We start from the raw sequence: 21,262 nt of genomic DNA, 5'->3' as shown, positions 1-21,262 counted from the left end.
CTGTTTTTTCAAGAGTTTTGAGCATGAAGGGTGTTTTTATTTTGTTGAACGCTTTTTCTGTGTCAGTTGAAATAACCATATGATTCTCAAGGACTATTGACATGATGGATTATGTTATTGATTATAGATGTTGAACCAACCTTGCATCCCCAGGATGAACCCCACTTGATCATGGTGCACTATCTTATATGTTTTTTGGATACGGTTTGCCAGTATTTTGTTCAGAATCTCTGCGTCTCTTTTTGTGCGGTGCTGGGGATCGAACCCAGGGCCTCATGCTTGCAAGGCAAGCACTCTGCCGACTAGAGGTATCATCCCAGCCCCCTCTGCGTCTATATTCATCAAAGATATTGGCCCTAAACTTTTCTTTCTTGATGTGTCTTTGCTGATTTGGGTATGAGGGTGATATTAGCTTCATAGAATGAGTTGGTAGGGTACCCTCCTTTTCTATTTTCCTGGACTACTTTTGGGAAGTACTGGAATGAGTTCTCTTTGAAGGTCTTGTAGAAACTCAGCTGAGAATCCATCGGTCCTGGGCTGTTTTGGTTGGTAGGCTTTTGATGGCTTCTTCTATTTCATTGCTTGATATTGATCTGTTTAAATTGTGTATGTCCTCCTGGTTCAGTTTGGGAGGAGCATATGTCTCTAGAAATTGTCGATGTCTTTGGGGTGGGAGGGGAGGGGGGAAGGGAAAAAATAACAGAATGAATCAAACAACATTACTCTATGTAAATTTATGATTACACAAATGGTATGCCTTTATGCCATGTACAAACAGAGAAACAACATGTATCCCATTTGTTTACAATAAAATTTTAAAAAATGATAAAAAAAAAGAAATTGTCGATGTCTTTGGTATTTTCTGTTTTGTTGGAATATAGATTTTCAACGTAGCTTTTCATTATTTCTGTATTTCAGTGTTACCTGTCGTGATATTTCCTTTGTCATCAGGAATTTTAGTAATTTGAGTTTTCTCTCTCCTTCTCTTTGTTAGTGTGGCTAAGGGTTTGTCTTTTGTTTACTTTTTCAAACAACCAACTTTGTCAATTTTTTGAATTTTCTTTTGTTTCAATTTCATTGATTTTTTTTTTTTAGCTCTGATTTTAATTATTTCCTCTCTTGTATTACTTTTGGTGTTGTTCTGTTCTTTTTCTAGGGCTCTGAGCTGTATTGTTAGGTCATTTAGTTGACTTTTTATTCTTTTCTGGAATGTGTTCCATGCAATGAATTTTCCTCTTAGTACTGCTTTCATAGTGTCCCAGAGATTTTTGATATGTTGTATCGTCATTCTCATTGACCTCTAAGACTTTTTTTATCTCCTCCCTAATGTTTTCTGTTATCCAGGCTTCTTCAGTAGCATATTATTTAATCTCCAAGTGTTTGTAGTAATTTGTTTTTTTATTTTGTTCATTGATTTGTAATTTTTCATTTCCATTATGGATCTGATAGAACACAAGGCAGTATCTCTATCTTTTTGCATTTCCTAAGGGCTGCTTTGTGGAACAACATATGGTCTATTTTCGAGAAGGTTCCATGTGCTGCTGAGAAGAAAGTGAATTTGCTCGTTGATGGATGGAATATTCTATATATGTCTGTTAAGTCTAAGTTATTGATTGTGTTATTGAGTTCTGTGGTTTCTTTGTTTAGTTTTTGTTTGGAAGATCTATCCAGTGGTGATAGTGGTGTGTTAAAGTCACCCAGAATTATTGTGTTGTGGTCTGTTTGATTCCTGGCATTGCGAAGGATTTGTTTGACGTCCATGGATGCACCATTGTTTGGAGCATAAGTATTTCCGAGCGTTATGTCTTCCTGATTTATGGTTCCCTTAAGCAGTATGAAATGCCCTTCTTTATCCCTTCTGACTAACTTTGGCTTGAAGTCCACTTTATCTGAAATAAGGATAGAAACCCCCTCTTTTTTACCAAGTCTGTGTGTGTGGCAGGTTTTTCCTCATTCTTTAACCTTTAGTCTGTGGATGTCTTTTTCTATGAGATGAGTCTCTTGAACACAGCATATTGTTGGGTCTATTTAATCCAATCTGCCAGTCTGTGTCTTTTGATTGATGAGTTTAGGCCATTAATGTTCATGGTTATTATTGAGGTATGCTTTGTATTCCTAGTCATTTGGGCTTATTTTTGGTTTTTAACTTGACTTGGTTTCTCCTTTGAATGGTTTTTCCTTTAAGGTAGTTCCTCCCTTTGCTGACCTACATTGTTGTTTTTCATTTCCTCCTCATGAAATATTTTGTTGAGAATATTCTGTAGTGCAGGCTTTCTATTTGTAAATTCTTTTAACTTTCGTTTATCATGGAAGGATTTTATTCCATCTTCAAATCTGAAGGTTAGTTTTGCTGGGTATAGGATTCTTGGTTGGCAACCATGTTCTTTGAGAGCTTGAAATATGTTGTTCCAGGCCCTTCTAGCTTTTAGAGTCTGGGCTGAGAAATCTGCTGATATCCGTTTAGGTTTCCTCCTCTATGTAATCTGATGCTTTTCTCTCACAGCCTTCAAAATCCTATCTTTACTTTGCATGTTTGGCATTTTCATTATAATGTGCCTTGGTGTGGTCTGTTGTGATTTTGTGCATTTGGTGTTTTGTAAGCCTCTTGTATTTGATGTTCCATTTCATTCTTCGGGTTTGGGGAATTTTCTGCTATTATTTCATTGAGCAGGTTGTTCATTCCTTTGGTTTGTATCTCTGTGCCTTCGTCAATCCCAATAATTCTTCAATTTGGTCTTTTCATGATGTCCCATAATTCTTGGAGATTCTGTTCATGACATCTTACCATCTTCTCTGTGTGGGCAAGTTTATTTTCAGGATTAAATATTTTGTCTTCATTGTCTGAGGCTCTGTCTTCTAAGTGGTCTAGTCTGTTGGTGATACTTTCCATTGAGTTTTTTATTTGGTTTATTGTTTCCTTCATTTCAAGGATTTCTGTTTGGTGGGTTTCTGTTTTTGTTTTTGTTTTTTTTAATCTATCTCTTTGTTGAATTGATCTTTTGCTTCCTGCAGTTGCTCTTTCAACTGCTTATTGGAGTGATCATTTGTTGCCTACATTTGCTCTTTTATCTCATTCTTTGCTTCATGAATCATTTTAATCATGTATAATCTGAAGTCCTTTTCTTACATTTGTTCTACCATGCTGTCACTGGATTCTGTTACTATAGAATCCAGATTTGTTTGGATCATTCCCTTGGTTTTTCATGTTGTTCATGTATTTTCCCATCTAGCAGTGCAGATCTCTGGGGTATTGCAGTTTCCCCCTTGTAGGCTTATAGTGACCCTACAGTTTTCCAAAACCTTTTCTTTAAGGGGGAGATCAATATTAGCAGTGTCCAGTTCAGACAATATGCAACCTGAAACCAAATAACCCCTATGAGGATGTTAACAATATTGTCATAATAAACAGAATGAGTTCAATTATTATCTTCAGTATAACAAATAGATTTACCATAAGGTCTACAGTTTCTAATGGAGGACAAAGAGCATGGGGGAGGGGGACGGGCATAGGATGTAACTTAATGGGATAAGAAAAGAATGTATAAAAGTTCTAGATCATAGGAAGAGTGAGAGTGTAATCGAAAGAAGTCGGTTGTTAGCATGGGAAAAGGGAGAAAGAGACTCTGAGGAAACAGGTAAACAAAAGGAAAAAAGAGCGAGAAATGTAAAGAAATAAAAACTTAAAATTTTTCAATAAGAAGAAAAAAGAAAATCTACACCGTAACAGTCATATAGTGTTCAAACCTCCTAGTCTTCAGTAGTCTGATGTATAAGAGGTACCTAACAATGAGCTTCCAGTCTCCAGCAGGTGTCTCAGGATAGGATTTGCCCCACCTAAAGATGGGAGATAAGGCTTCCAGAATTATACAAGATGGCCGCTCTGGATTCCAAGTGTGTTGGCAAATGGGGAGCTGCAGCTTGGGGTGTGGGCATGTTCAGCTGGAGGTCCTGGAGGCGGGGTGCGGTTGGTCAGGCAGGCATCCTGGAGGTGGGGTGTTGTCGGTCTGGTTGCGGGATCCTAGGGGCAAGGTGCAGTTAGACAGTCTGGGGGTCCAGGTGATAGGGAGCAGTCAGTCGATAATGAGGGCCCCAGAGGCAGGGAGTGATCAGTCCGGCTTAGGGATCCTGGAGACGGGGCTCAGTCAGTTGGGCCAAGGGTCCTACAAATCCTGGCTGTTGTCTCAAAATGGTGGCAGCTACATGTAACCAGACCTGCAGGTATTGTGACAGTGAACTTCCAGGCAACAGTAGGCAGCTGGTGCTCCACCGGCAGTCTGTGGTCAGTCTGCTCATTGCTGTTGGACGATCGGGAGGTGAACCTCGGGTGTTGGGTGATGGTTAGGTGAAAGGCAGGCGATGGACAGGCAAGCGGCAGGCAAATGGCGGATGGAGGGTACCAGACAGTGAGCAATCTGCACTCAACGAGTAGTCGATATGCTGGCAGACTGCAGGTGATCACAGTAGACAAATGGGGTAAACAGCAGGGGATTGATAAGCTGTAAAAACTGCCTCACCAAGAAACAAATATCCTCTGCTTGAAACTCGAGTTATAGAGCGACAAGGAATGCAGCCTCCCTCTAGTCTGCCATCTTGGATCAGTACCTTTACTCTTTAAACTAGAAAAGATATTATTTAAGGGTGAAATGAAAAAAAAAAAGGGTGAAATGAGGACCTGGCAATATAAAAATCGGTTAAGGAACTCATTTTAAGACTATCTTTTGAGATGAGAAGACCCATCATAAGAACTTGGAACTGAGCAAAGAAGGTATGGTTGGCTCTAGTTTGAGGTGTAAATTTCTCCTACAAACCAGGCAAAGTAGCACACACCTGAGATCCATAGGACTCAGATTGAATGAGGTAGGAGAATCAAGTTCAAGACCAGCTCAAGCAAGTTTAAAAAGGCCCTAAGCAACTTGACAATACCCTGTCTCAACAAAATAAAAAAGGTTTGGGGATGTGACTCAGTGGTAAAGCACTCCTGGCTTCAATGTCCATTATCCCACAAAAGAAAAAGATTCTTCTACACAGTTTGTCAGTACACTTAGTGCAATATATTCTTCAAACAAAGAATTTAGTCTCATACAACTGAAGATGTAGCTCGGTGGTAGAACATTTGCCTATCAGGCATGAGGCTCAATCCCCAATATCACCCCCCCAAAAAATTATTCTAACAGAACCATAAAGAAATGCACAGAGACTTTATTTAAATAGTTAAAACTGCCAGACATCGTCGTGGTGCACAACTGTAATCCCAGCAGCTCAGGAGGCCAAGGCAGGCGGATCTGAAGTTCAGAAGCCTGCCCAGGAACTTAGTGAGACCCTGTTCTCTAAATATTTTGAAAAGGGCTGGGGACTGTAGTTCAGTGTTAGAACACTTGCATGTGTGAGGCCCCTGGGTTTGATCCCAAGCAACCACATACAAAATAAATACTTGTGTCCATCTACAATTTAAAAAAAATTTTTTTTTTTTGCTTTGATAAGGACTGGGAATGTGACTTGGCAGTTAAGCCCCCTCTGGTTCAGTTCCTGGGCCCTCCCCCCCCAAAATAGAAGGTGAGAACTTAGAAGGAATATGAATATCCAGTAGTGAAAATAGATAGAATAAACTTTGATATGTCCAACATATAGGATCATTACACTGTCTGTTACAAAGTGTTAACAGATGTGTTTATTGCAAATGATACTCATTATGTATACTAAGTCAATCTAGTTTTATAAAACTGTCTACATTGTATCCTGTTTTTGAAAAAACACACTATGCACAGAAATTCCAGAAAAGTCTATACCAAAATATCCTGGAACTGATTCTGGTGAGAGGACTAAAGCAGGTTCTTCTCAGTTGGGACTTATCTTCAGTTTTCTGGGGTTTTCTAAGAAAAGAATTTTTTAAATCTGACAACATGTTTGTTTTTCTTACACTTGAGTTAAAAATTTACTTGCAGTGGCCTGCACATACTGCTGTGCCATTTGATAAAAGTTTAGACTTTGTATAACTTGTGAAACCATTACCACAATCAATCAAAATACTAAGCATTTCCATAACTCCCAAAAGTTATCAGGTATAAAGGCCTCCTTTTAACTTCTCCTCACCATCCTCAACCAAGCAAGCAATAAATTGTTTCTGTCCCCTCTAGACCAGTTTATATTTCTTATAATTGTATATAATGAGGTGGTTACAGTGTGTACTCTTCAGGTATACCTTCTTTCACTCAAGTAATTGATTCACCCATGTAGTTCAATGTATGAACATTTATTCTTTTTTATTCATATATGGGTTTCACCAGTTTATCCATTTATCAGTTGATCGGCATCTGTATTGTTTATAGTTTTTGACCTGTTTAACAACCAAAGCCACTATGAATATTCATGTACTAGTCTCTGCACGAACATATGCTTTCTTATTCTTCAGTAAATATCTAGTAGTAAATGACTGAGTTGTACAGTAAATGTATATTTAATGTTTTGAGAAACTGCCCAACTCTTTTCCAAAGTGATTGTACTATTTTACATTTCCCACCAGCAGACTCTGAGGGTTCTGCTTGTCCACATCCTTGACTTGAAATGATCAGTCTTTTTCATTTTAGGCCCTCTAATAGGTGTTGTAATGGTATCACAAGGTCTAATTTGATATTCCTAGTGACTAATGATAGTGATTGTCTTTTCGTTATGTTTTTGTTAGTTTTTTGAGACAGGATCTTGCTAAGTTGCTGAGGCTGGACTCAAACTTTATCCTCCTGCCTCACCTCCCTAGTTTGCTGAGATTTATAGCTGTGTACCACCACACCAAGCCACTTTTTTTTTTATTTTTATTGTAAACAAAGGAATACATGTTGGTTTCTGTTTGTACATGGAAGTAACAGCATACCATTTACATAATCATACATTCACATAGGGTAATGAGGTTTGAATCATTCTGTTATTTTTTCCTTCCTCCCCACCCATCCCATCACACCCATCTTTTCCCTCTATACAGGTCCCTCCTTCCTCCATTCTTGCCACCCCTCCCACCCCCCATCATGTGTCATCATCCGCTTATCAGTGAGATCATTCGTCTTTTGGATTTTTCGAGATTGGCTTATCTCACTTAGCATGATATTCTCCAATTTCATCCATTTACCTGCAAATGCCATAATTTTATTATTCTTTATAGCTGAGTAATATTCCATTGTATATATATACCCACAGTTTCTTTATCCATTCATCAACTGAAGGACATCGAGGTTGGTTCTACAGTCTGGCTAGTATGAATGAGCAGCTATGAACATTGATGTGGCTGTATCTCTGTAGTATGCTGATTTTTAAGTCCTTTGGGTATAGGCCAAGGAGTGGGATGCTGAGGTCAAATGGTGGGTCCATTCCAAGTTTTTCTAAGGAATCTCCACACTGCTTTCCAGGGTGGCTGCACTAATTTGCAGCCCCACCAGCAATGTATGAGTGTACCTTTTTCCCCACATTCCTCTCCAACGCCTATTGTTGCTTGTATTCTTGATACTCTCCATTCTAATTGGGGGGTGAGATGAATCTTAGTGTAGTTTTGATTTGCATTTCTCTTATTACTAAGGTGGTGAACATTTTTTCATATGTTTGTTGATTGCTCTGTAGACACACAAGCCATTTGTTCATTTTTTTAATTCTTTTTTTTTTATTGAGTTTGTAAATGCTCAAAATACAGTTCTTGTAAGAAATATGCTTCAAATTTTGTCAGTCTGCTTTGCCTAATAGTGCTACAAAGACTTCCACATATTTTCTAAGGCTTTATACTTCGATGTGTGATCCATTTTATTATTTTTGTATATGGTACCAAGAATAAAGTTTATTTTTTGTGTGTATGATTCTTCAGTGCCATTTACTAAAGAGACACTGTGTGTGAGTGTGTGTGGGTGTGGCTGGGGTTCAAACCCAGGGCCTTATGCATGTGAGGTAAGCACTCTACCAGCTGAGCTATATCCCACAGCCCACTGAAGAGAAACTTTTTAAGCAGTTATTTTTTTCAAATACACCGATTAGTTTTTTAGTGAATAAAACGTTTGTTTATAACTACATCAGTAAGATTTTAGCAGATACTAATCATAGAAAATCATATATTATGGAGTACTTTTACTGCTCCAAAGAGAAAAAGCAAAAAGTCTGTCTTATTTAAGTAGTAATGTATATGTTACTGTGAATCTGTTGATAAGCCCAATTTTAGCCACCCCACCCACTTCTACACCACCTAAAGAAAAATGTCCTTATTGCTTTGCTTACCTTTCTCTTTCCCTCATCTTTTCAGATCCACGAGAGCGTGTGAAAGAAGATGACTTAGATGTTGTTCTCAGGCCCACAGAGACGAGCTTTGGTGGGGGTTGTCACGTGACAGCTGCTGTTAGCTCCCGCCGCTCAGGAAGTCCATTGGAGAAAGACAGTGATGGGCTTCGCCTGCTTGGTGGACGAAGGATTGGCAGTGGGAGGATAATCTCTGCCCGGACCTTTGAGAAGGATCACCGTCTTAGTGATAAGGACCTGCGGGACTTGAGAGACAGAGATCGTGAGAGGGACTATAAAGACAAGCGTTTCAGGGTTTGTTTTCTAGACCCTTTGGCACCTCACTTGCTTGGGGACTTGATATTCACTTCTTTTTTACTGGGTACTTTGAGAACCTGGATGAACACAGCCCTCTTTTAACGAAACAAGGAGGAATAGAGCTGGGAGGGCAGAGAGTTTTGGTGATGGGCTTCAAGTCTATACCATAGTTTGTTTATTTAAGTGAGCTAAAGTGAGCATTACTTAATTTGTTAAGACCTTGATTAAAGTACAAATGCTTTGAATGGATTTTTTTTTTTCTTTTTTAAATCTCTCTATATTTTTCCAGAGGGAGTTTGGGGATAGTAAGCGTGTCTTTGGAGAACGCAGAAGAAATGATTCATACACTGAAGAAGAACCAGAATGGTTCTCAGCTGGACCCACAAGTCAGTCTGAAACTATTGAACTGACTGGCTTTGATGATAAGATACTAGAAGAAGATCACAAAGGTAGAAAAAGAACAAGACGACGGACAGCCTCTGTGAAGGAAGGTCAGTATAAACTTTGGGAGGGAAGTTCACCATTTTAAAATGAGATGTTACTATCATTGGCTTAATTGCACATTTAGGAATAGGCACCAGTGGGATACAAAATGTCAAATTTTTAATGTTGCAGTTTGGTTTTTGAATTGCTTCCTAAGGGAAAAAATCACAAGTATACATTGTACTATCTCAGCCTCTTCCAGCTTTATTAAACAGGTGTCATGTTACCCTGTGAGCATTGTGTTCATGAAAGAATTACTCAAGAATGGTAAACATGATGAAAAGAAAGAGGGGTTCCATTTATTTAACAGTTGTGTACTAGACATAGTGGGTATTGTTTCTGTGCAATCAATCTAACAACTCTGTGGTGCAGGAACTTTTTTTTTTTTTTTTTTCTTTTTTTGGTACTAGGGATTAAACCATGGGGTGCTTTACCACTGAGCTAAGTCTGCAGCCTTCTTGTTCTCGTTTTTTGGTTTTTTTTTTTGGGTTTTTTTTTTTTTTGGCGACAGGGTCTGACTAAGTCAATTAGGGCCTCACTAATTGTTGACAGTGGCTTAAACCTTCCAAGTCACTGGATTACAGGCATGTACACCAGGTGGTATAGGTACTTTTATGTCCATTTCACAGATGAGCAAATAGAGGCTCAGAGGTCTTAAATTACATCTGACACTGAGAAAGTAAGTAGTGAAGTTGTGAAGTTGAACAAGAGGCTTTGGCTTCAGAGCCCACTTCTTCACCATGGTGATAGACCATCCCAGGTCAGTTATTTTATAATTTGCCTCCTCCCAAACTGTCTTTCTCAGCTGTGAGTAAGCTCCTTGCTAAACTGAAGGAGCCCAGAGTTAATATGTATGAAGAGCCCTGATGCAACATAGGAGCACCATGGTTTTCAGGGCAGTGACTTGGCTCTAAGGTGATCAACCCAGTGCTGATATCTTGGGCTGGCCTGGGTTGAGTACTGAGGCGCTTCAAAGAAAGGAAAAGGAATTCCTTAATATAATCTTTTGCCTTGCTTTTTCTTTTTCTTTTCTTTTTTTTTTTTTTTTTTTTAATAACCAGGGATTGAACCCAGCAGAGCTAACTACCAAGCCACATCTCTAGCCTTTTTTTTATTTTGAAACACGATTCTCACTAGGTTGTTTCTAATCTCACTGAGTTGCTGAGGCTGGCTTTGAACTTGCAATTTTCCTGCCTCAGCCTCCCAAGCCACTGATATTACAGGTACAGGCATGTGCCACACGCCCAGCCTTAATATAATCTTCAGTGAGTGAGACTTGTCTTCTTTGTAAGATGAAGGACAGTGCTTGCCATATCTGTAAGTGTTGCTTTTAGCTCTGAAGATCAACTTTTGCACATCAGAGCTCAGTCTCTAATGGGCACTTATTCAGTAAGTTTTAATACTAATTTTTTTTTTTTTAAATAAATGGATAAGCAAAGTACAGACTCTTTTCTGACTCTTACCCTGAAAGTGGAAAATACAGCTGCAGCAAAATGTTGTTTGTCCTGAAGTTGGCAGACAAGTTCTGGTGGATAAAATGTGCCAAGGAGAAGCACTGGTACAGTGGGAAAAGCACACACTGATTAGGCTATGAGTTTATTTTTTAGTAGGGCTTGGTTGGTTGCTTCTTCCTTACTTTCTTTCCTTTTTTTTTTTTTTTTTGTCTTCCATTACTAGGAATTCAACAGTCCAGGGCCTATGCATGCTAGGCAAACACTCTACCAATGAGTTGTAGTCCTCAGCCTCTTTTATTTTTAGACAGGTTCTTGCTATGTTGCCAGGCTGTTGAGATCCTCTAGCCTCAGACTCCGAAGTAGCTGGAATTATTGATGTGAATCACCATGCCCAGCTTAAGGCTCAGTTTCTTTGTAAAATGGGGATGATTCTTCCACTAAAGCACTATTTAACTGTCAGTCTTTAAAGACCCACTGGAGAAATTGCCCATTGCTTTGTATGTGGTTTTTAAAGGTGTCTAACTCATTACCTTGGGACCCTTGAAGGCCTAGGATTCTTAGACAGTAGGCATCCCCTTGAAGGAGCCATGTAGCCTAACACACAGCGTTACATGGAAGAGTTTGGGTTGCTATGCTAGGCTTGCTAGTATTAAGCAATGAACATTATCTTTTGTGCTATTGTATTCCCCTGCTTTGCCATCTAGCTTCTTAGAGCATTATTGGAATTAAAGTAGATGTTAGCATTTAGTTTCTATTAAGCTAGAATATTCAGGCTGATTAATAACAAGACTACAGTATTTGTTGAGGAATTTTGAGATGAGATAGGTCCAAGCTCTGTTCTGTCTTTTTGTTGTTGTTGTTGTGTTTTTTCCCCTCACTCTTGGGAGGATCCATGTCTGCCATGATCTTGAAACTATAGACAGCTTTTTTTTAGCTGTTTTTGCAGGATGGGATTTTGGGAATTTTGTTCTTAAAAATGTTTAATGCCTGGTATCTCTCATTGTACTTGTTCAGAGTTTGGTGGTGTTTTTTAAAGCACTTCCAAATGACAGCTTTTTTTTTTGTTGTTTTGCTTTTTGCCTGTACTTTGGCAAAAATTAAGAAGTTAGATGAATCTGATATTAGCACCTAGTAGCTTCCCTTACCCATGTATTCCCACCCTAAAAAAATAAAAGATTACTCTGTAGTAATGGCACCGTAGAGTAAGACAGAACTGATTAGAGCAGGTTACCTGTCCTCAGGGATTTCAGTTTCATCAGAGTTGCTATAATACAGTGTGGTAAACTGGGCACGGTGGCACATGCCCATAATCCCAGCAGCTCAGGAGACTGAGGCAGGAGAATAGTGAGGCCCTGTCTCTAAATAAAATACAAAAAAGGGCTGGGGATGTGACTCAATGGTTAAGTGCCCCTGAGTTCAATCCCTGATTACCTCCCCCCCCCCAAAAAAAAAAACCCACACATACAGTGTGTGTAAGTGCTCTGAGAGAGAATGCAAGGATTATAGAGAAGGCAACATTTAATTTACTGCATAGAACCAAAAAAAAGAGAAGTAGGTAGAGCAGGCTTCCCAGAGGAGGTAACATTTAAACTTTGCCTTGAAGGATGGCTACCGCCAACCTGTAGACAAAAGAATTACCATAGCTGGGTACAGTGGCACACATCTGTAATCTCAAACTCGGGAGGCTGAGGCAGAAAGATCACAAGTTTGTGGCCAGCCTCAGCGACTTAGTGAGTCCCTAGGCAATTTAGCAAGACACTGTCTCAAAACAAAACGAAAAGGGCTGGGGATGTAGCTTGTGGTAAAACACCCCTGAGTTTAATTCACAGTACCAAAAAAAAAATTGCCCTTGTACATGTTTTACATAAATACCTTAGGTTGTTCAATCCTGACTTTAGTGATAGTATAGATGCATGAGTAAAGGCGGAGCAAAAACAATTTGGTTCCACTTACCAATCAATAAAAGACTTGCAAAGAATATCTTTTAAAAAAAAAAAAAAAAAAGGCCTATTAGAAGAAGAACCCACAACAGTATCAGAAACTTGAAGTACTTAATAGGGAGACCATAATCTTTCCCCTATCGTGTTGGAGTTCTGGCATTTTTCCTCTTCTGTCTCCCAGAGGAGTGGTAGTTTTTATTGTTGAAAGTGCAGTACTTGCACAAGAAATCTGCTTTTAAACTTACTTGTAGCTTAACAGGCATGATGGCAAACACCTGTAATTCCAGTGAGTCAGGAAGCTGAGACAGGAGGATCACAAATTTGAGGACAGCCTCAGCAGTTTATCAAGGCCCTAAGTAAGACCTTGGTGAGACACTGTCTCAAAATAAAAAAATAAAAAGAGCTGGGGACATGCCTCAGTGGTAAAGTACTCTGGGTTCTGTCCCTAGCACCAAAAAAAAAAAAAGTTACATGTGGCTCTTCTATATGTGTGATAATGACCAAGACCACAAAGAAAGAATGGAGTGGTTCAGACTGTTTTTGTCTGGTTTTACTTTCAGGCATAGTTGAGTGCAATGGAGGAGTAACCGAGGAGGATGAGGTGGAAGTCATCCTCACCCAGGAGCCTACTGCTGATCAGGAAGTGCCAAGAGATGCCGTCTTGCCTGAGCAGTCCCCAGGAGAATTTGACTTTAATGAATTCTTTAACCTTGATAAGGTGCCATGCTTGGCTTCGGTGAGTGTAGCAGTGCACTTGTAAATATGAATGAAGCAACAAATGGTATTTAAGATATTTATTTATTTGTTTGTTTATTTTTGAGACTAGGTCTCAATGCACTGCCCAAGCAGGCTCAAACTCCTGGACTCAGGTGATTCTCCTGCTAAAATGTTTTGCTAGGTGCCATTGAGGTTTTTAGCTTTTATTCTCAAATATTTGAATTTTTATTAGGTTTTTTATTTTGTTTTGTTTTTGAGAGGCTTAATGGAAATGATTAGATGATGGTTGTATATCAGTTAACTTTTTCTAGGCTGTTAGCATTGTAGTAAAAACCCTTCACATGTTTAAGAATATTGTATCTAACTTTTTTGGGGTTTTGTTTTTGTTTTTTGGGCCAGGGTCTCACTATGTTGACCCTGAACTCCAGAGTTCAAGTGATCCTCCTGCCTTAGCCTCTCAAGCAACTGGGAATACAGGCACATGCCACCATGTCTGATTATCTTCTTTTTTTTTTTTTTTTGTATCATGGTTTGAACCCAGGGTTACTTTTACCACTGAGCCACATCCCCAGCCCTTCTTTATATTTTATCTAGAGACTGGGTCTCAATGAGTTGCTTAGGGCCTCACTAAATTATTGAGGCTGACTTTGAATTCCTGTGATCCTCCTGCCTCAGCCTCCTGAGCTGCTGGATTACAGGCATGTGCCACTACACCTGGCTTTTTCTGTGATTCTTAAGAGTGCATAGACGCATGATAAAGTAAAATTTTAAAAACAAAAAAATCTATGTTCTTGATGTCCTGTTTACAACACTAAATACATAAGTTGACCACTCCTTTAGAATTAGTCATTCATGGAATTTAGCTTAAAATGACTCTACTCCTTAACCATTGCTCCTCATTTGATTACTACATGCACAGAAAAATTTGGGCACAACAGAGCAGACAAAATTGACCTGCCTCCTTTGTCACTTGCTTGCTTCCCTACACTGAAAAGATGGCTACCCAAAATAAGCAAACTGGCAGTTAGATACAGGGCCACAAGTAAGTTCTAGGACAGTACTTCTTAAATTCTCTGTGGTAAAGAGCCAGGTTTTATTTCTGGAATTAGTTAGTATAAAGTACGTGTCACAGCAAACAAATTCCTGTAAGAGTTTCTAAACATTTACTTTCACTTTCTGAACATAAGTTAATGTAGACCAGTATGAGTCAAGAATACATTTGTCAAAAAAAAAAAAAAAAAAAAAAATACATTTGTCTGTGGCACTGTTCAGGAATATGTGGAATGTGCCTCCAAATCAACTGTGGCAACTGTTTACTCAGTTTTGTTCCTGAAGTTCTAACAGCAATTTTAATTGTACATTTCCTACCCAGATACCTCATATAAAGTCTCCTAAACAATTCTTCTTTAGTTCACTCCAAACACAAGGGTCATATCCAGAGTGAACTTAATTATTTGATGTAAAACTGAGTGGTCTTCTTAAATTCTTAACTTCTAAGGGTACGGTGTTGTTTTATTTTTACCTCAACTGTTTAGTGACTTTTTTTTTTTTTTTGCATTCTCATAGAAGACAGTTGGAAATCTTGTTGTCGAATGTTTTCATAGCAGAAGGTCAAATTTTAGACACCTGTACTTGACTCCAAATGTGAGCACCTGCAAAACTCGTGTGCATAGGCAGAGGAAGGATTTGCTCTTTGATTTAAACAAAGTGCTAAACCTAAGTTTTAATAACAACAGGTAACATGCATGCAGTGCTGATTGCTTAAGGCTTTACACATACTAAGTCATTTAATCTTCACAAATCCCTTGTAAATTAGTTAATTGTTTCCATTTTACAGATGAAGAAAACAAAGTTTAGATAACTTACCCAGGGTCACCCAGCTAATGAAATGCTGGAAACTGAACCCCAATTTAAACAGTTTCATTTAAGAATTTCTACTCTTAACTCTCCACAGTTGTACTGTCTCTGAAGCATAAAAGGGAGGAATAGGAATTTGGCATCATCTTATCCTATTGCACTCACCCCCAGACAAAACCTGGCTAATGGTGAGAAAGTTGGTACTAGGCCAGATGTCTCCATATTTTTCATGGAGTCAGGGCTCATTAACCCACTTTGTCCCATTATCCCAGATATGGAACACACATAAAACCTTAAATATGGTATAATATGTAGCATAAGTAATGATAATACAGTTGTGTAATGTTAATATACATATGATGTAGATTATGATTTCCAGCCTATTTTAATGAACCTGTGTCAATTTTTTTTTTTTTAAATATTTGCAGAATTGAAAACTTGGGACTTAATGGTTTTGGGTATATATTTTATAAAGATTTACTTTAAAGCAAAACTGGGATTAATAAAAAATATTCTCTGTGCTACATAACCAGCTGAACCCTAATTATATACAATACTCAGAAAATGACTAATTTGGGAAAGTACGAAAGAAAGGGTATAAAGGATTCAAATGTCAATTGGCAAATGTGGAAAGTGCTTAAAACAGTGACACACAGTAAGCTCCTCAAATATTGGATATTAATAGAAACAGTGGGCTGGGATTGTGACTCAGTGGTAGAGCACTTGCCTAGCATGTATGAGACACTGGGTTCGATTCTCAGCACTGCACATTAATAATAAAGGTCCATCAGCAACTAAATATATATATACAATTTTTTTTAAATAGAAATAGAACTCAGTGACAAAACTGAGAATACAGTTCTTTATAACTTGCCTACATATTAAGCCACAAGAAAAATCTTAATGCATTAATTCAGAAATATTTATCAAGCAACTCTAGAATCAGTACTGTTCAAGAAACTAAGATTATAGTAGGAAACAAAATAAAGATTCTTTCCTCATAGAACTTTCTAGAAGAGAAAACAGGTGAGAAATCAAAATAATATACACACACATATACATGTGTATATATTTATATGCTGTGTTCACTGGCATTGCATTGCCTTAGAAATTGACTAGTTGGCAGCTACAGAAATGTACACAAACTGAAAATGTGGATCACGTGCAAATAATTTGTTAAATAAGTAATTAAAAAGTTTAAAATACAGCACTTGCCTGGCATGGTGGTGCACACCTGCAATCCCAGCGACTCAGGAAGCTAAGATGAGAGGATCACAAGTCCAAGGCCAGCCTCACAATTTGGTAAGGCCCTAAGCAACTTAAGACTCTGTCTCAAAAAATATAAAGGGCTGGGAATGTGGCTAAGTGGTTAAATGCCCGTGGATTTGATTGTAGTACCAAAAACTAAAGTAGATGCAACTCTTAACTAATAATATCTAATACCTAACAGGACTTAAATATGTTCAGTGAAGTAAAAGAGGCATAGAAACACCTCCGTGATGTAATCAAAAATAGCGCAGAAGAAAATGTAGCTTTAAATACATTCATTTGAAATCCAAGTAAATCAATAGAGTAAAACACAAAAATGTAGTAATTTCCTTAAAGTGGAAAGCAGAAAAAGAAACCAAACATCAATCAGTAAAACCAAGTAATTATCAAAGAACAAAAATATTTCATGATATGTTTGCTTATCAAAATGATATTATGAATCCAGGGATATGACTTGTCTAAATGACTTTGTTTGAAGGACCAGATTAATAGTCACAACAGTCATATTAAAAATGCTATTGAAGCTGGGCACAGTGGTGCAAGTCTATAATCCCAGCAGCTCAGGACGCTGAGGCAGGAGGATCAAAAGTTCAAAGTCAGCCTCAGCAATTTAGCAAGGCTCTAAGCAGCTCAATGAGACCCTGTCCCTAAACAAAATACAAAAAAGGACTGGGGATGTGGCTCAGTATTGAGTGCCCATGGTTTCAATCCCCAGTACCCCCACCAAAAAAAAAACTATTGAGAATTTACTAACAGCTGAAACAACTAGAATACAGAGTTCTCAGACTCCTTGATCCACTGGTGGCTGATAAGGACATAGCAGAGGATGCCCTGACGTAGGTGTTGGAGCTGTGTGTCCATGACTCCATTCCCTGTGCCAACATGTAGGAGGGAGGTTCTTCCATCAGTGTCCCAGCTTGCTCTATAATGAAAATGACTACATAAACTCTTTAGTTTAAAATGCTTTAGTTTCTTAGTATTTCCACAAAATGTTTCTAAAAGTTAAGTTTCTACTCTTTAAAGTTTGCTTATCCACTGAAGCAAATTTGGCAACTGATCAAAATATAGAAATGACTTTCTTAATACTTCAGTATCTTTAGAAAGTGTCTAGATACTTCTTGTCTTTTGCTTTTTTGTATTCTTTTGGTTTATCTTCTTTTTTCTTGTGTGATGTGATTGGAAGAAATAAAGAAGTTAAAATGCAAAGCTACCATTTTTATTATTTGTAAAATTTCAGAATTTCTTCAACACTGAAACCATTTTGGATAATCCTAGCTTTTAATTACTTCTTTTACAGTTCCTGTTATTTTAGTTACAATCCTTAATTTTTCCACTATGAGGCATCATTTATAATACCTATCTTTTATACTTTAATGCAAATTAGTGCACTCAAAAGTCCTATTTAAGGTATGAGAGTCTACAAGTGGAATGTGATTGAATCTGTTAATTTCTCTGAAAATATAAGTTCCAGAAACAGTCAAATTAGGGTCTTCAATTAAAATCCCTACAAAAGAAATATTTTGTGACTTAGTTTGGATATAGATTATGAAAACATTCTTCCAGATAAGAACAAAAAGTTAAATCTAACCATACCCTGCTGAATATTGGCTGGAAAACAATGAGTTTCAGACTTCAGGTAAAATAAAATCAACTAATTCCGTCAATGCATAAAGACCAGTTTGGATGTTTAACTGAATTTATAATAGGGTAGACTTGAAAATCAAAAATTTAAAAAAAAAAAACTTACATCTAGCTTTTAAAAGATTAGTAATAGAAATGACTTATGAAATTATTTCTGATCATAGTTATCACTTAATTGCCCATATTAAACCAAATCTATGGAGATTGGATTTGAAAGAAAACAAATAACTGTTAATTTCCCATTCAGCTTAAACTAAAACTAGCTATCAGTTAAAGCACCATCTTTCACGTTGTGACATCTAGTAAAGTTTGACTTGGAATAATGATCTTTGATCTCTGCTTTTTCCTACAATCCTGAATTTTTCAGGATTGAATTTCATGATGTTCCTTGAAACTTAAAAGACCACCAAGTTTGAACCTAAGCTTTTCACTTCTCCATGGAGTCTTAATGTTTAGTTGAAGGCTACTTACCATCCTGGCAGTGGAATGCTTCATTCTGGTGCTGACGTTTATTTATAAATTAAGTCCTCTGAGAACATTTGGTAGTACATAGGTTTTCTAATAAGGTAAAGACTAGAAAACCAAAACACTACGTGTGGCATAGAGACTTCATTATGTATGCTTAGTAAGTATACAGTTGGTTGTGCCCAAATTTGCTTTACTCAGAAATAACCAGAAAGGGGAAGAAAAATTAAAGATTCAAAAATCCTAAGTTTAAGGGGTCAACAGCATCAAAGGAAGTTTCAAAGTAAGTGACCCTTTCTTAAAATCTGAACTTTCCTGTCTTTTATTTTCCTACAAACTGTTACCTTAGCATCTTTTGTCTTTTTCTTTAGATGATAGAAGATGTTTTAGGAGAAGGGTCAGTCTCTGCCAGTCGCTTCAGTAGGTGGTTCTCTAACCCAAGCCGATCAGGAAGTCGATCCAGCAGCCTTGGGTCAACACCACATGAAGAGTTGGAGAGACTTGCTGGTAAAATGACTTTATATTCTGACTTTGTGTATGAACTTTAGCTTTCTCTGACTTGGTTCATTCTGTCTTCATTAGTTAGGGGTTCCTTAGGGTTAGAGGGTCTCTGTATGAAAAGCCTTTAATTTGTGTCCTTTGAATACTATTCATGATATTTCCATCCTATTGGGACCAATTATGAATATGTTAATTTGCAATATCAGGTCTGGAGCAAGCCATCCTCTCTCCTGGACAGAACTCGGGGAATTATTTTGCTCCTATACCATTGGAGGACCATGCTGAAAATAAAGTGGATATTTTAGAAATGCTACAGAAAGCCAAAGTGGATTTAAAACCTCTTCTTTCCAGCCTTTCTGCAAATAAGGAAAAACTTAAAGAAAGCTGTAAGTGTTTGAGAAGCTGCTTTAGATATCTGAAAAAGTTTGGTTAGTCTTAAGGCAATTGGTTTTAACATACTGCTATTTCATCAAGTCAAATATATGGTGGGTTTGTTTTTTGGGTTTTTTTTAATGTTCTTGAAAAGGATTTATTTTATCAAACAATATCTCACTTTTGAAAATAGAAGTCAGTGGTTCTTGGCCCCATAAAATTTTAATACCTCAGTGAATGTATTAATCCTCCCAAGGCAGTTCCTCACAACTTGACTGAGTTTGCCTTGTTCATACTTAGGCTAAAAGCCCTTGACATCACAATTTGGTGCTGTAATAACCACAATGCAGGTAGCGATCTTGCTGATGTTAGGTTATCTGAATTCCTATCCCTCCAAAAGACTAATATTCCTCTGCAGGACACATACAAGTGTTGTGTCAGGTTTTAAAGCCTAGTACCTCGTGGTTATAGTCCCCCAATTTCTATTATCTAAACATTTTAGGTTAGTTTATATGCCATCTTTTATGAAGTACACAGTTTTAACTTTATTCCCTCCCACTAAGCAACTATGAGTTTAAGTGTTTTCAGTTTGTCTATTTTCAGTGTAAACCTTTTCTGACAACTTCACTTCAGTTATGAAATAAATTATCTTCATCTTAACCATTATGATAGCCAAAGAGAATTCCTCCCAAATATCCCTTTTCTTGGTTTAACGTGGACTTTCTTAACTTTCAGCACATTCAGGGGTTGTGCTTTCAGTGGAAGAGGTAGAAGCAGGGCTCAAAGGCTTAAAGGTGGACCAACAAGTAAAGAATTCAACTCCCTTCATGGCAGAACACTTAGAGGAAACCCTGAATGCTGTAACCAGCAATCGACAACTCAAGAAAGATGGAGATATGACTGCATTCAACAAACTAGTGAGCACTATGAAGGCAAGTGGGACTTTGCCTTCGCAGCCCAAAGTCAGTGTAAGTATTTGGCACAAACCTCACCAAGCCTTTTTTCCTTTTCCATCTTTGTTTTATTTCCCACAACAATAAATGGAATTTAAGAAGGTATTCCAAGTAAACTGGAAATTCTTTAGTAGTCTTTTGGTCCTTGATGCTTTTGTGCATTAATTAATTATCAATATGTTATTTGTTACTACAAAAGCAGACTTGTGGCTAATACTTACGTATTGTGAGTGATAGTAGAAAGAGTGAAAGATTGACTCTTATGTAGTACCTGCATAACTTATATTAAAAAAAGGTATAAAACTATTTTTGGATGAACTCCAGAGGTTTTCTGATTATTCGGCTACTTAAATTCACATAACATCATATTTTTGTAATAAAAATTTTTTACACTAATTACTTGCAGATACCTGGAATTACCTACTTTCTTGATTAGGAGTTGGCAGTCATACAAATTATTAAAGCAATAAGATGGATTTTTCAAGGCAGTTTTGCATTCTGTTAATTTACTAGTATGGGAACTCCAGATTTTTTTTTTTTTTTTTTTTTTTTTTTTTTTTTTTTTTTTTCACTTTTAGATATTAGGGTAGGTTACAAGGTGGGTGCATTTTGGTAAAAGTGTGCATACATTGGTCTTTGTTGTAAAAATGTTTACAGAGTGGTTCTCAGCCATGGCCTATATGTTAATATCACTATCCCTTCATGTGATACAAAGGGGAAGCTGAGTAGAACCAAATAATAAAAAGACTTGTTCTAGTTGCTAGTTTATAGCAAATTTTTTCAAAATTTGAGTTTTGTCTCTTTTTCTCCTGACCCTATCTGGGAACTACAAGTAGCCAAGGTATGAACAGCAATAGCTATTTGATTCACTATGCCTTGTACCAAGGGAGGACAACTGGTCTTTAGATTTCCATATCTAACCAGCAGTTAATGGTAGAGGCTTTAACCTGCTCAAACAGAGGCACCATTATTCTTGGCCTTAGTAGACTTATTTGTATCAGACTACTGTACAATTACAGGGGAATGATCTTGCAGATTGCTTCAGTTGTGT

At 37.6% G+C, this 21,262-nt stretch overlaps 1 protein-coding gene across 1 annotated transcript in view; it reads left to right on the top strand.

The window, feature by feature from the left end:
* Positions 1–21,262, top strand: part of EIF4ENIF1 (eukaryotic translation initiation factor 4E nuclear import factor 1) — a 53,013-nt gene that overhangs the window by 17,280 nt on the left and 14,471 nt on the right. Inside the window, 6 exon segments of the mRNA XM_079149764.1 lie at positions 8,270–8,556; positions 8,849–9,050; positions 12,997–13,172; positions 18,757–18,892; positions 19,093–19,272; positions 19,994–20,226. Coding sequence (XP_079005890.1) covers positions 8,270–8,556; positions 8,849–9,050; positions 12,997–13,172; positions 18,757–18,892; positions 19,093–19,272; positions 19,994–20,226 — 1,214 coding nt within the window.

The sequence above is a fragment of the Sciurus vulgaris genome (assembly GCF_902686455.1).
Source record: "Sciurus vulgaris genome assembly, chromosome: 8".
In the NCBI taxonomy this organism is placed as follows: Eukaryota; Metazoa; Chordata; class Mammalia; order Rodentia; family Sciuridae; genus Sciurus; species Sciurus vulgaris.
This window is presented reverse-complemented; position numbering and strand designations above follow the sequence as displayed.